General features: G+C 44.2%; 1 protein-coding gene across 4 annotated transcripts in view; it reads right to left on the bottom strand.

Annotated features, from left to right (window-relative positions):
- The window catches only part of ADAT1 (adenosine deaminase, tRNA-specific 1), a 22,350-nt gene that overhangs the window by 6,507 nt on the left and 2,236 nt on the right, over positions 1–13,607 (bottom strand). The window contains exons 2-10 of one of the 4 annotated variants that reach the window (XM_004690367.2): positions 13,235–13,425; positions 12,891–12,959; positions 11,668–11,722; positions 11,128–11,258; positions 8,558–9,161; positions 6,812–6,957; positions 6,237–6,336; positions 3,161–3,247; positions 148–1,208 (exon numbers count right to left, since the gene is read on the bottom strand). In XM_004690367.2, coding sequence (XP_004690424.2) covers positions 1,076–1,208; positions 3,161–3,247; positions 6,237–6,336; positions 6,812–6,957; positions 8,558–9,161; positions 11,128–11,258; positions 11,668–11,722; positions 12,891–12,959; positions 13,235–13,425 — 1,516 coding nt within the window. In that variant the 3' untranslated portion in view covers positions 148–1,075. Of the gene's footprint in view, positions 1–147; positions 1,209–3,160; positions 3,248–6,236; positions 6,337–6,811; positions 6,958–8,557; positions 9,162–11,127; positions 11,259–11,667; positions 11,723–12,890; positions 12,960–13,234; positions 13,426–13,607 lie in introns of those variants that run through there. The other 3 variants (XM_012730740.1, XM_012730739.1, XM_012730741.1) reach the window with 3 other exon arrangements.

Below are 13,607 nucleotides of genomic sequence, written 5' to 3'. Positions count from 1 at the left end.
GATCCCTGCCTGGAGGTGACCACATGGTGTAGCAGCGGGTCTCCTGACCCGCCTGCTGCTCTCCTCAGCAAGCAGTGTACTTCATCGATCTGCCTGTTCTGCTCCCCTGCTCTGTCTCTGGTGAATCCTCTCACCGCCCCTGCACCTGTGGCCTGTACCCCAGCTTTGTATGCATAAATAAATCAATCTTTTAAAAAAAATGCTCAAGAACTGACTAGGACACTGACTAATCCCCCAATGTGAAGAGTTCCCATTTTCAGGCAATAATACCAGGGTGAAGAGGCTAAGAGTTGAATGGTGGATGTTAGTTAAGACAGCATGGCTGACTTGCCACAGGGAGTCTTGGCCTTTTAGACAGAATTCTTGCAGCTGAAAGACACAGAGAAGGGCTCAAATAGGGTCACTCAAGACCACAACAGAATTTATCTTCTATATTTGAAGTCCAGCTATCAGCACCCAAACAAGGTCACCTTCTTGCTGCCTTCACTGTCAAGCTAGTACAGCAACAGCCAGTCCCAGGTTTAAGTGGCCCTTCGGCTCTGGATTCAGGGGAGAGAGAATATTTCCTGCTGGTCTTGGCATTAGTTCCACACAGTCCAGGGCTGGCCAGGAGGAAGGTTCACCTTAACTAAGTCCTCTGCACAGAGCAGGGAAGAAAGGCTGGGCAGATAAAACCAGGATGCCAGCTGAAGCTCTCCAACTTGCACCTCACCCCAATAAATAATCAGTGTGGGGGGTGTCACACAAAATGGAACTACTGCTGAGGACTTTTGAAACATCACACTCTAAATCTTGCTCCACATTTTAGAGAAGCAATACAACACAAGTTAGGGTAGATACCAAGGTCATGAGCAAGATGCCATTGTCGCTAAGAGCTCTTCCATTAGTTAGATTGTTCCGTGTCCTGGATCCCATCATCTTCCACAAAAACAGTTATGCTGTCTGGTAGATAACAAGTTTTTTCCCCCCTTATTCAGTCACAAGAAAAGTTAAGCCCTCTTCAACACAGATGACTGTCCAGTATGAACCACTGGAAACCTGCCTACTGCCAGGAAGGCCTGCAGATGTTCCCTTCTCATTTGAACTGGTGATAGTCCGGTGGGTTTCTGATCCAGGATCCAAAGGCCTGATTCCGGAGCGTGCTCCAGGCATCCTGGTACGTGGATGCAGCCTCCTTGTACTCCTGGTAGGTCTCGGGCTGCTGCACCCTAATGCACACATAGCACCAAACACAGCTTCTCACTGAGCTGCTCGCCTTTGGGGCTAACACGACGTCAGAGCAATCCGCCAATTGGACACACTGTGAGACTTAGGAACAGCAGACTTTAGATATGCTCTGTGTCCTTTGCAGGGAATTCATTCTAAAGCAGCATGGATTAAAATAACTACGAATAAACAGAATGCTGGTTTTGCCCAGTCTGGGTGGAATCAGAAAAGGAAGAGTAAATGTTTATACTTTTCGGTTTAAAATTTTCTACATGTCTGTAATTCCACAAAAGATTGGGCCATTCGAAACTTCTTGGCTCCATTTTTCCCTAGAAAACCACTGCTCTCTCTACTGCATCCATGTTCTCCTGTGTTCTGCCAGCCAACACCCCTCCCAAGCCCCTCAGCCATCTCTCACTGCTGAAGAACCGTTGACATGCTGAGTAGTACTTGTGATACTCATAAGTATCACAAAGTTTTTCTTTGGATGAAGACTTTCCTTTGACTAAGCGTGAGTCAGGCACCTCAGAGCCCTCTTCTCAACTTGGCCTGGCCCTGATAAGCTGACCTTGCCATCTTACACTGTCAGAAACTGCAAGGTATGTTAAACTGATTCATGTGATTTTATCCAGCTTCTACCTTTTCATTCTTTGCCAAGATCTGAGGAGACACACGTTTCTTAGCTCCTTCAGCAGAAAAAATCTGCTAAAGATAGCAAACACTAATTTCAGGTTTTGATAAATTTCTTACAGCTTACAGGTTTTGATAAATTTCTGTTAGTTAAAGGATGAGAGTCCCTTAAGTCATTCTCTCCAGATAAATTTCCAGATTTATTTTTATTGCTGCACAGAATATATGGAAACACACCCAGTTCCATTTTCAATATGGAATTTGACAGGTTTTTGTTGCCTGTTCCTGGGAGGGAACCCCTAAACCCTCAGAACACCCCGAGAGAGAGAAATGCCTCAGCTCACACCTGGGTTGATATTTAGCGAGGTGACTGAGCAGCTCTGGGAGGGGCTGGCCATGCCAGAACAACCACACAGTGAGTGAGCCACCTGTATCAGTCCGAGCTCTTGGGAGTGAGGGAAATTGAGTTTAATCACATCATGTGGCAAATAATTCAGTCAATCATACCTATCAGTAACCGCCTCCCCCCCCCCAAAGCTCAGGTCAGCTCTCTGGTTGGTGATACACAGCCATGTGTGTGTGTGTGGGGGGGCTCCTGCGGACACAGAAGCATCCCCCATGGCTGAGGCCCTCTATACCTCACTCTGTCTGACTGCTTTTCAGCTGCTCCTGCTCCTTTACAATAAAAGGTCGCTGAAAATATAGGGCTTTTCTGAATGCTTTAAGTTTTTCTAGTGAATTATCAAACCTGAGGGGGTAGTGGAAACCCTGAACCTCCAGTCACTGTTCAGAAGTGTGATGACTGGGAGGGACGGAGTTGTGCTGGAGTCTAAAGGAGGATGGAGGGTGGAGGGCTGGGTGCTTGACTGTCCATCTGTCCCAGCCTTGCCTGTTAGTGTCTGAACTGCATCTAGCCACCTGCTCCCAGAATGGCTGAGACACTTCTGTTAGGAGTCCCATTTAAATTGTGGAGCTGCAGTTCACAACTGGTGGTGTGAATGACAGAAAAAAGAGAATAAATATATGACGCTCCAGCACACACATGTCTGTAGTGCTCCCCATTTGAAGGTGGCCCAGGAGGAGATTCTGGACCAGGCGAGGCCCCAACTCTACCTTTGGTCTCTTGTGACTGTAACACCGAAGCCCCATCTTCCACACCTTAGGTCATGCCGTACCTGCAAGTGCAGCTGTGAGGAGGCCGAACATGAGGTAGGAAGGCCCAGTGGCCTACTCAGCGAACACTCCTGCCAAGGCTTCCTGCTAGTCTGAATTAAACTGCTATTCTTCCTAAACATGAAAAAACCTGGATCAAAGAAAGCATCACCTGAGGGAATCTGGCCACCGGTCCTCCGAAACACTTCTTAGCAGACTCTGGAATGACTGGAATAATTCCACTTTGCTGATTCGAGATCTGTTCAGAAAAATACAAAGAGGATTTATTGTTTACTAAGTTCTAGGCTCCTATCAGAAATACCAGGTGAAACATGGGGTTCTGACATAAGAATTACAACCTCATCAGGCCCTTAGCCAGAATCACCCACTTGATTCCCAAATTTCTGACTCATGAAAATAGTCAATAATGAAATATTAACAAACATAGCTTGCCATTTTAAGACACTAAGTTTTAGGAGGTAATTTGTTACACAGCAATAGATAACCAATATAACAGGCAAGGAATACATCTCAGACATGTACATCTTTACATGAAGTAAAGGATAAAACTTTATTGAACTATATGTAAGAAAGTGTAATAAATGTCTTTACTATCCCAATCTGATTTCATATTCCCTATAGTTCTAAAGAAGTTGGTACCGGGATGCACACATTCAAGAATAAGTAGTGAGAAAACCTGCTTTAGCATCAGCAGGTAAGGGCAACTGAGTCACTCCCTTTCACATACAGAAAGCTCCCTTTGATGATGGGAGGGGAAGTCAAATTAACAGTCCTTTGTTCAATTCTCACATTACCTGGATGACAGAGACTCTTAGTCACTATTGCTCAGTTGTTGGGGGAAGGGAGGTTCAGAAGGTAAAGTAATTTGCCTGCATTCATACAACTAGGGAGAAAAGGAGCCAGGAATGATAACATCAGTCTCCTGAACTGCAAAGTTTCTGCTCTTTTCATCACACCTTGGAGACTGCCTTCCTCTGACAGCCAGTGTGTTAGGGGCCTTAGATTTACTCTGATATCCTTATTTTACAGACATGAGCACACTGAAGTCGAGTGAACAAATGGACTTGTCCAAAGTCACCTGGGTAACTGGAGAGAGTGCCAGAGTGAGGACTTGATGGCCTCCATTCACACGGAACACTGACATACTGGGTGGGACAAGCTGAGGAGAGCACTATTGGAATTCGGAAAAAGGATGGTAATTTTGAGTTGGAGTTAGTGGAAGTTGAGATGAACTTTAAAGTGAAAGGGTTGAGAAAGGGCATTTCAGACCTAAGCGAAGCAGCAAGCTGCAGTGATTGTCAGGTTGGGGGAATATGAGCTACTGCTGCTGGGCCACTGGTATAGCTGACACAGTTGAGCAGGAAACACGTGGTTCCTCTCCCTAGTGGTCTGCTTAACACACACATCCTGGTCTGTGGCTATGAATTGGCCCCCTGAGAGCTTCAAACAGCAGCCTGAAGCCGGGAAGCCCTTTGGGGAAAAAAAAATGGAGCCCCAAATCTCTGTGACCCTTATACCTCCTCACCCAATTTCGTAAACACTACTCAATTCAACAACTTCGTCCACCAGAATTCAGGCTGGGTCTGCCATGGAGGCATTTGAACTCTGGCTTTAAGTCTAAAAAGACAGAAATTGTTATTAATGGATTAAGGCAGGCTAATAAACATGCCAAGAAGAAAACAAACCTGTAAACTTCAATTACAACTTTTAAGGAGGGCCTAATAAAGAAATGGAAGAGCGACTTAAGAGTAGCAAAGCCCGCCCACCCCCCAAGTTGTGGGAAGGCCTACAATAAACAGCCAGCGGCCTCACGGCAGGCCCCTTGTTGGCTCCCTGGGAGGGGAGGGGAGGCCAGCTGAGCATTCAGCAGGAGAACCACTAAGGCAGATATATGAACCTCTACACACATAAGGACGTCAGCAGAATATACACACTACATTTCAGCAAAAGCCAGTAAAGATGCGAAAGTGCCCTCTTTGCGGTCCAATCACCATGGGCTCCAACTTTGATCTAATCAACCGGAATCCTTGGTGAGAACCCAAGGAATGTTTTCTTTTCAAAAATCTCCAAAAAGAGAGAATAATTTTTGCAAAATTGGTGTTGGATTACTGGACCCACATACAAAAGAATGAAGCTGGATGTCTACCTCACAGGTTACACAATAAATTAACTTCAAATGGTTATCTGAGACCTAAATAGAGGAGCTCCAACCATACATTTATTTATTTATTTTCAATGATAAATTTATTAGAAGAAAACCAAATCTATCTTTGTGAACTTGGATTAGGCAATGGTTTTTTAAGTACCATAAGCACAAATCACTAAAGATAAAGTGGACTTCATCTAAATATAAAAGTTTTGTCCTTCCAAGGACACAATCAAAAAGTTCAAAGAATCCACAGAATTGGAGGACATATCTGCCAAAATATTCTTGATAAGGGCTAGTATTCGGAATATATAAAGAAACTTGCAACTCAATAATAAAAAGATAAGCCAAGTTAAAAAATGGCCACAGGATCTGAATAAGTATTTCTCCAAAGAAAATATACAAAGGTCTAACATCATTAGTTTTTAAAGAAAAGTGAATCAAATCCATAATGACAGCACTTAATATCCATCAGAACTGCCATAATAAAAAAGACAGAGTCATAAGAGCTGTAAAGGATGCAGGGTAACAGATACCCCGTTGCTGGTGGCAGTTTAAAATGGCACAGCTGCTAATAAAAACAATTCAGCAGCTCCTCCAAAAGTTTAATATTAAAGTTATAATATGACCCTTGACTCTACTTGCAGGTACACCAAGAAAAGTGAAAACATGTCCACCCAAAAGCGTGTATATAAATGTTCATGGTATTATTCACAACAGCCAAAACAACTCAAACATTCATTGATGGATAAAAATAAAGTGGTACTGTCCACATCACGGAATACTACTATGCTATGAAAAGAAATGAAGGACTAATATATGCTTTGATGTGGATGAACCTTGAAAAACAGTATGCCAAGTGGAAGAAGCTGGACACAAAAGATTATTATGAATAATAATTATGAATCTGCAATACATGAAAAATGTTCAGAATAGATAAAACCATGTAGATAGAGTGTAAATTAAGAGTTTTCAGGAATGGTAAGAGCAGGATAAGGGCTGTTGTTGGAATTCTGATAGTGTCCTGAAATCAAAGGCCTCAGTGCACAGCCACAATCTCCTTGGGCCCAATATGCTGTACCTGGCCTGGAGGCTTCCAATTCCTTTCTTTGTTGTTCCTTGTGGAAAGCCGTTGGCAGTGACATCTAGTGGCTGTTCAGGAACTGCACACCAGCTGATGGCTATGACAAGATAAGATTCTGGGGTTAAAACTGATCTATTTTCTGAAAATGCCAGAAGTATTTTAACAAAAATGTATCTCTGCTTCTGCAGAGAGACCCATGAGAACTGGACACATCAGAGTGAATGACTGTGACGCTTGAAGCTTGATCTCAGGGTACAACAGGATAAGGTGGTTCTTGATTCACATCCTAACAGTTAACAGCCACTGAGATCACTGAGCATTTATTATGTGCTGCACACACAGTAAACATATGAAATAACTTCTCATTTAATCCTCAAATAACCCTCACAAATAAATAATGGTATCGAAGATGAAGCAGCTCAGGCTAAAGAGGGCAGTAACTTGACCCAGTGGGGGTCTTCCCAGTCCCTACTAGTGATCACTTGGACAGAAAACCACTTCCTCAGGATGGGAGGCGCAGCTCTTCCCAGGCCACAATGGAGGAGGGGGACAAGTGGCCCCGGATCTCCTACCTGCCCCACAAGGAACCAGTCGGCATTCGCTGTCAGTCCTTTTCGCCTGCACTGCGCGGCGGCTTTGTTCAAATAGTAAATCTGACTGCTGTATTTTCACTTCTTGAACTCCAAAACCTTTGGGTAAATCCAAGACATTCTGACACCTAAATGTGAGAGAAAACACATTCAGCTTAGGTGTAGTCCTAGAGAAAAAGTGTATCTAGCATGTGTCAATCAGCACCCCGAGTCTTAGAGGGAGGCTAAGGCCTCGGGGTGTATGTAGATTTACTTATTTGGGGGGGGGTAGTGGCAGAACAGAATATAGATATGACCCTTGTGGCTGCAGGGAGGTCCTTGCCATCCTTCTGAAGGGAGAACTCTATGTATTGAGTCACCAGCCCTCAATGTCGTAACATCAAACTTTATTCCTGATATCAGCTTTGAAAGACCTAAAAACCATCAACAGAGATTTTACCTCTGGCACCTGTTTCTAGAAAACCCTTCAAATATACTATAAATCAAAATTATCCTGTATTAAAAAATAAGCTTTTTTTTTTTAATTTCAGACCAACTAGATGCTGATATTAATCTGGTCTAGAACTGAGCACAAAGCAACTACTTCCAGAATAGTGGAAAGCACGCATTATCCTGGGATTACTTTTAAAAAATCTTTATCGGGATACTTACATACCCCCAAATTCACCCATTGTAAGTGTATAAATCAATGCTTGTACACTTACAGCAATGTGCAACCATTATATTACCTGTGTTTATTTTCATCACTCCCAAAAGATACCTCTCAGCTATTAGCAACTTTCTCCACTTCCTACTCCAATCCCTGGCAATCACTAATCTACTTTCTGTCTCAAGAGACTGCCTAGTTTGACACACGAAATCATATAATACGCAGCTCCTCTCACTTAGCATGTTTTCGAGGTTCATCCCTGTTGCAGCATGTCACTCATTCCTTTTTTATGACTGAGCAATATTCCATGACATGGAGCAACCACCTTTTATCTATACATTTACCCACTGGAGGTCATTTGCATTGTTTCATTGTTTGGCTATTATGACTAATGCTGCTATAAACATTTTATGTAGAAGTTTCCATATTGTTGTTGTTCATTTTACCCAGGAGTGAGATTTTGGAGTTGTCTGCAGGAGCTGTACATTTGACAGGGGCCCCCAGGCTTTCCTTGGCCATGGACATGCCCTGCCAGGAGTTACCACAGAATTAAACAAGTTGGCTGCACTACTTTAGAGAGCCTGCATTTAAATGATCTTCCAGAGAACATGTGCTAACTGAAGCTAGATAAAAGCCCAGTATTTGAGTTTTTTTTAAAATAAAATAGCAATAGCAACAGATGTACACTGTAGTAAATTTAGAAACTATATTGACCATAAAGAACTACCCATAATACCAGAGGCATTCAGAGATAATCATATACACTAGTTTATTCTAATATTTTTCTTTATGTATAGACAATTCAAAAACAAAATGAACTCATTTTTAACTTTTAAATTGCTCTTTAACGTCATGAGCATCTTTCCAGGTAGAGTTCCATCAATACTCTTTTCAACAAAAATCACTTGTAGTCTGATTGCTACAAAGATAACTGTGCACAAAAGACTGAGCACTTAGGATAACTGCTGGGCCCGTATGGATGGGTGTTTTTTAGGAGCTTTGTGAACAGGCTGATTGCCCTGCCCTAGGCTGCCCGCAGAAAGGTGCTCTCACAGGGTCCTCCCCCCCTGCCCCTTTACCTCCTGATCAGTGCTCTCTGCATGGCTTCCTGGCTATATGGGCACTTCCCGATCACCACAGCTGACAGGTAGATGGGCTCTTCTAGGAAGTGCATCAGCAGTGCCCCCTGGCATCCAAGAACGTTCCACCGTGCCAACTTGTCACTGCAGGACATGGAGCAGGTCCTGTCTCCCCGGCCTGGCTTCACTCGGAGCAGCCCCACCCGGTGATATGAAGCACCAGGCTGCCCTGAGTCTCCTGCTTCTCCGGGCACACACTTGGCTCCAGTTCTATAGACATCCACCACTTTGGCACTACCAGAGGCAGCACTACCAGAGGCAGCCAGTCTCTCTGCGGTGAGCACAGCAGAGCCGCTGACACTCGGCAGGGCAGGGTCACTGTCCTGATGGCGAGCCCCATTGGTGGCTTCCCTGGCAGGAGTCCCAGGCTCAGGCCTCATCTTTTTGTTCATGCAACTGTCTTGATCTTCACATTTCCTTTTATCTCCAGGAGTTTCCAGGTCACCACCAACTTCTGCTGCTGGGGTACTGGCCCAATCTCTGCTGACTGGGCAGCAAGGCTGATCTTCACACTCAAGCATTGGGATGATGGAGGCATCCCCACCTGCAGGAGGAGGAACCTTTAAACCAGTGGTTCTCAAGTGAGGCCCCAGAAAGGTCACATCCTCACCCCTTGGTAAATTATTAGAAATGCAAATTCTTAGCAGATCTGCTAAATCAAAAACTCTGGAGGTGGGTAGCCAGGAGTTTGTTCTAACAAGTTCTCTAGGTCATTCTGATACAAGATCAAATGTGAGGGCCACTGCCTTAAATAAACAGTTCTAGTCTCAACTGAACTGAGATGAATTAAGAACATTTGCTCAAACTTTCCTATTAAGAATCCCCTGGGGCTTTTGCTGAAGACACTACCCAAATCCAGGAAGTTAAAATCTCAGGGTGGAACTTGGGGGAGGGGTTGGGAAAACTGAACAAGTTTACAAAGATCCCAGTTCATTCTTATCACTGGAAGTTTGGGAAATACCAATTTAGGCCAGGGTTTCTCAACCTCTGCATTCTTGACATTGTGGGGCACAGAACTTTGTGGGGACCCTCCTGTACAGTGTATGTTGTTCAGAAGCATTCCTGGTCTATCTACAAGCGCACACTAACACTCCCAATCTGAACATCTAAATGTCCCCTGGGGAATGAAACAGCCTTGAGTTGAGAAGGCTGGTCTAGAATGAGCAGTTTCCCCAAGTGCATTTTGGGAAAGGTGCTTTGGAAAACATAAGTGGATGGCTTACTTTACGGCGAAATAAGCTTGGTGAGCATTGTTCACAGTGACCCCATCTTGGAGCTTGATGTGCATCTTCGCACAGTTAAAAGCTGCAGTAAGTATCACAATTGGCATTTCCCATGCTGGTTTCGAGAGTTCTGGCCCATTCTGCTCACAGGGACTCAAAAGAAAGCCAGGACAGGAAAAAGCAGAGCTTTCCCCTCAGAAGGGGGTCACTTCAATCACTCACCTAGAATGTGTTATTTTTCTGAAGTGTGTGAACAGTACATATGGAGCCTTTAGAACAACTAAGTGTGGGAAAGGCAACTAAGTATGTGGAACTGGGAGCGTTGCCAGCAGGGCCCGCTGGCAGGCTTGCAGAGACCTCACAAGGTAACACTGACTTTGGAGAATTCTCTGGGGCCCGCCAGAGAATGGGAGGTTTGATCTTGATAGATGCCTGAACTTGAGAGGCTGATTCACACCAACAAACTCACAAGAAAGAGTCTGAAGGCGATAAATGAGGCTATGAGTCCAGGAGTCAGTCCCTTCCTCTGTAAGACATTATAGAGGCCTTTAATGCTTAACCAGCTCTTTCCTTATAGACTTATCCTTTCTTAAGCTATATTAATATTTCTAATTTGAGTTTTGAGTAAGTTTTGAAAGCTGTCATTTCTGCAGCATGATTATCTCTACTTGCATGGGCTAATTTTAGACCTTTTATGCTTATTTCAAAGTTTTGAGAAGGACAGTTAAGTATCATTTACTGAGTGGTCTACAAAGGTAGAAATTATTCTCAATTTTCAAGACAGGAAAACAGAGGATAAATGCCCACTTAGGTTAGGGCTGGTCTTCTGCAAGCACCCTAACAACTCATCAAAATTTATCCCGACCGTGACTACATACATCCCCTAAAAGGCTCTGTGAGGGTAAGAAAGGAGCTAGACTTATTCACAGCATGCCCTACTATGCCTGACAATAGTAGAAAACAGTTGATGGATGAAATGACTTCATTTGCATGAATTATAGGGCTTAGTACTTCTAAACCCCATTGTTAGTTTCAAGACTTTGAGGAATTTCAGCTTTAAAGATTTCCAGTCTGGTTGGGCACTGAATAAAAGTATGAATGAGGCTTCCCTCTCTCCTCAATCCATCTTTCTCCTTGGTAGAAAAATGGTTATGTAAACTATGTCTATTCACACAAAAAGGCACTGTGATGGGCTATAGTTTTTCTTTTTCTTTTTTAAGAACCATCTACGAAAACGAAAAGCAAAAGGGAGGAAATGACATGACACTAATCCAAAGGTTTACATACAAGGTGTATGGCTGGAGAAAAACACAAAGGAGAGATCAGGTTTGAGTTTCCACAGCCCTCTCTGAGTTCCAGGGACAAAGATGCTCTTCTTTTTCAGAGCGGCTGCCAAGTGGAGCTGATGGAGAAGGTACCTAGAGGGTTACAAAATATCATCGAATGAACACCCTGTGGAAAAAAGGAGACTGGCAAGTTTATTAGGAATAATGAGAATAGTCTAGGTCAGTGATTCTTAAAGTGTGGCTCTTGAACCAGTGGCATCAGTGTCATCTGGGAATTTATTAGAAACGCACCTTCTCAGGCGGCACCCCAGGACCCACTGAATCAGAACCTCTAGGGTGGGCCCAGCAATCTGGGCATTAACAACTCCTCCCTGTGTTCTGATGCACACTCAAGCAGGAGAGTCACTGTCCAGAGTAGCGCTATTCATCGGTTGTGTACAGACCGAAGCAACTAGCATGACTTCCAAGTGTATTAGAAATGCAGAATCTATGACCCTACCCTAGACCTGCAGAATCATGCTCTCTGGGGAGGTGGATTTACCTTTGGAAACTCCTTCTGGCTATGACCTCAGCATGGCTATCATTGAGGATGTCTCCTGTGGCAAAGACAGGACACTGGGTGAGGACATATAGATGCTGGTTCCTAGCAACAGCAAACAGCCATTTTCCCCAGCACCTAGATGACCATGGAAGTGTCACAATCATTAGTGGCAATGCATTTCCTTGTTGAGGAGGGCTGAGAATCCTTGCACACACTGCATGTTAGCAGCAGTCCCAGCCTCTACTGACTAGAGGCCAGGGGCATGCTCCTGCTCCACGGTTTCGAGAACCAAAAATGTCTCCAGACAGTCCCAATGTTCCCTGGGGGGGAATGGAGTGTGGGCAAATCACCCCCAGCTGAGAGCTACTGACTCATAGGGAAGCTTTATCTAGAGAAGAAGGATTCAGATTTTTTCTATCCTGGCCTCATACTCGTGCTCATGGCAATACAATTAGACTGAATTCAATCCACAATGGTTCTGGAACAGTCTCAAGTGTAGGAGGCAAGAGGAGAGGGAATGTGGGAGCAAACTCAGGGGGAACCTGCTACCTGGAAGAAGGTGATGAAGATGCTGGATCTTTAAGGGATTGCCATGTTGTTGTTTTTTTTTTTAATTTTATAATAGTTGATTTTTACATATTTTTTGCATTCTTCTATCTCAGTTGCAATCCCCTTGGGTTTCCCATCACCAAAATCCATTTTTTTTTTTTTTGATGCCCAAATCTCCACTTGATAATTCAAGACTGTCTGGAGGCTTCAAAAGCTACTGAGTCTGAATCCTTTACCCAACACAGAGCTCAAAGGCTTCCTGAGATGCAAAGTAGCTAGGCCCAGGGAACTGCTGGTCTGAGTGTGAAAACCATGGCCAACTTTTAATTTACTCAGAACGTAGCGTTGGTTTCTACAATCTATTTCTAGTCTTCTTTTTTTCTTTTAATTGACATAACACTGCTTTAAAACATTATGTTTTGGGTGTTCACTGCTGAGAATCAACAAGTGCATAAGCTATATTAAGTTCACAGCTGAATGTCCAGCTCTATCCTGCTGATTTCCATTTCTTAAATGAATTCTGCCTAACTTGGGTGACAGTTAGTGGGAACTGGACGGTCAGCCACTTCAGTGACAGGGTCCCTCTTCTCTGACAAGGGGCAAAAAGGTAATGTGGAAATCGATTTCCAAAGCTCCATAGAAAGACTCTGTTAGATATCCCCTCCTGAGCTTACCACTCTTCCTCATTTTGGACTGGCCTATGCATTTCGTTCCTGTACCCATAGCGACGACTTCCTTTGTCACTGTGAGGAAAAGAAGTAGCCTTAAGTGAGAATTTAGAACCTTGAATGGGTACCCAGTTCTCAGGTTTACTAAGTCTGCACAATTCTCCGATGGATTCCCACAGGCCAACCCAACTGGGGACTATGGCTCCTGAAGCAACATGCCACCTGGTGGAGAGCAGGGGAATATGCCCAACATTGGAGTTTACAGAGGGTCAAGTCTGCTCCCTGCCAAGTGATGGTATAGGCCTATAACCTGACAGGGAGCAGAAGCTTTCTAAGGAGGAAAGTCTCACCTTGCACCTGTTTGTCAGGGTAGTCACAGGCCTGGTCAGCTGTAGGTTGGATCTTTACCACTGCTGCTAGTAATGTCCACTCTCGGTTGGGCTCAGGCTTCCCCTGCTTAGGTAGCCGGGTTCCATAGTGCTCATAACACAACAGTGCAATTTCATCCGCGGTCCACATGGTCTGAGTTGATGCTGAGACCCTGGTCAAAACCCGTAACTATCAGAAGTACAGCAAGTAAAACCAACGCCAAGATGTCACCACCTCACACTTGTACTTCAGCAGGTTTTCTGTTGTAGCACCCCCCTCCCCTCACCCCAGCCCCCATCTTGTTCTAATGGTGTCTATGTGGAACTTTGGATCATTTTCTCCTGTTACCTGCCT

Source organism: Condylura cristata, unplaced genomic scaffold, assembly GCF_000260355.1.
Source record: "Condylura cristata isolate star-nosed mole 26May11 unplaced genomic scaffold, ConCri1.0 scaffold00028, whole genome shotgun sequence".
NCBI classification, from domain to species: Eukaryota; Metazoa; Chordata; class Mammalia; order Eulipotyphla; family Talpidae; genus Condylura; species Condylura cristata.
This window is presented reverse-complemented; position numbering and strand designations above follow the sequence as displayed.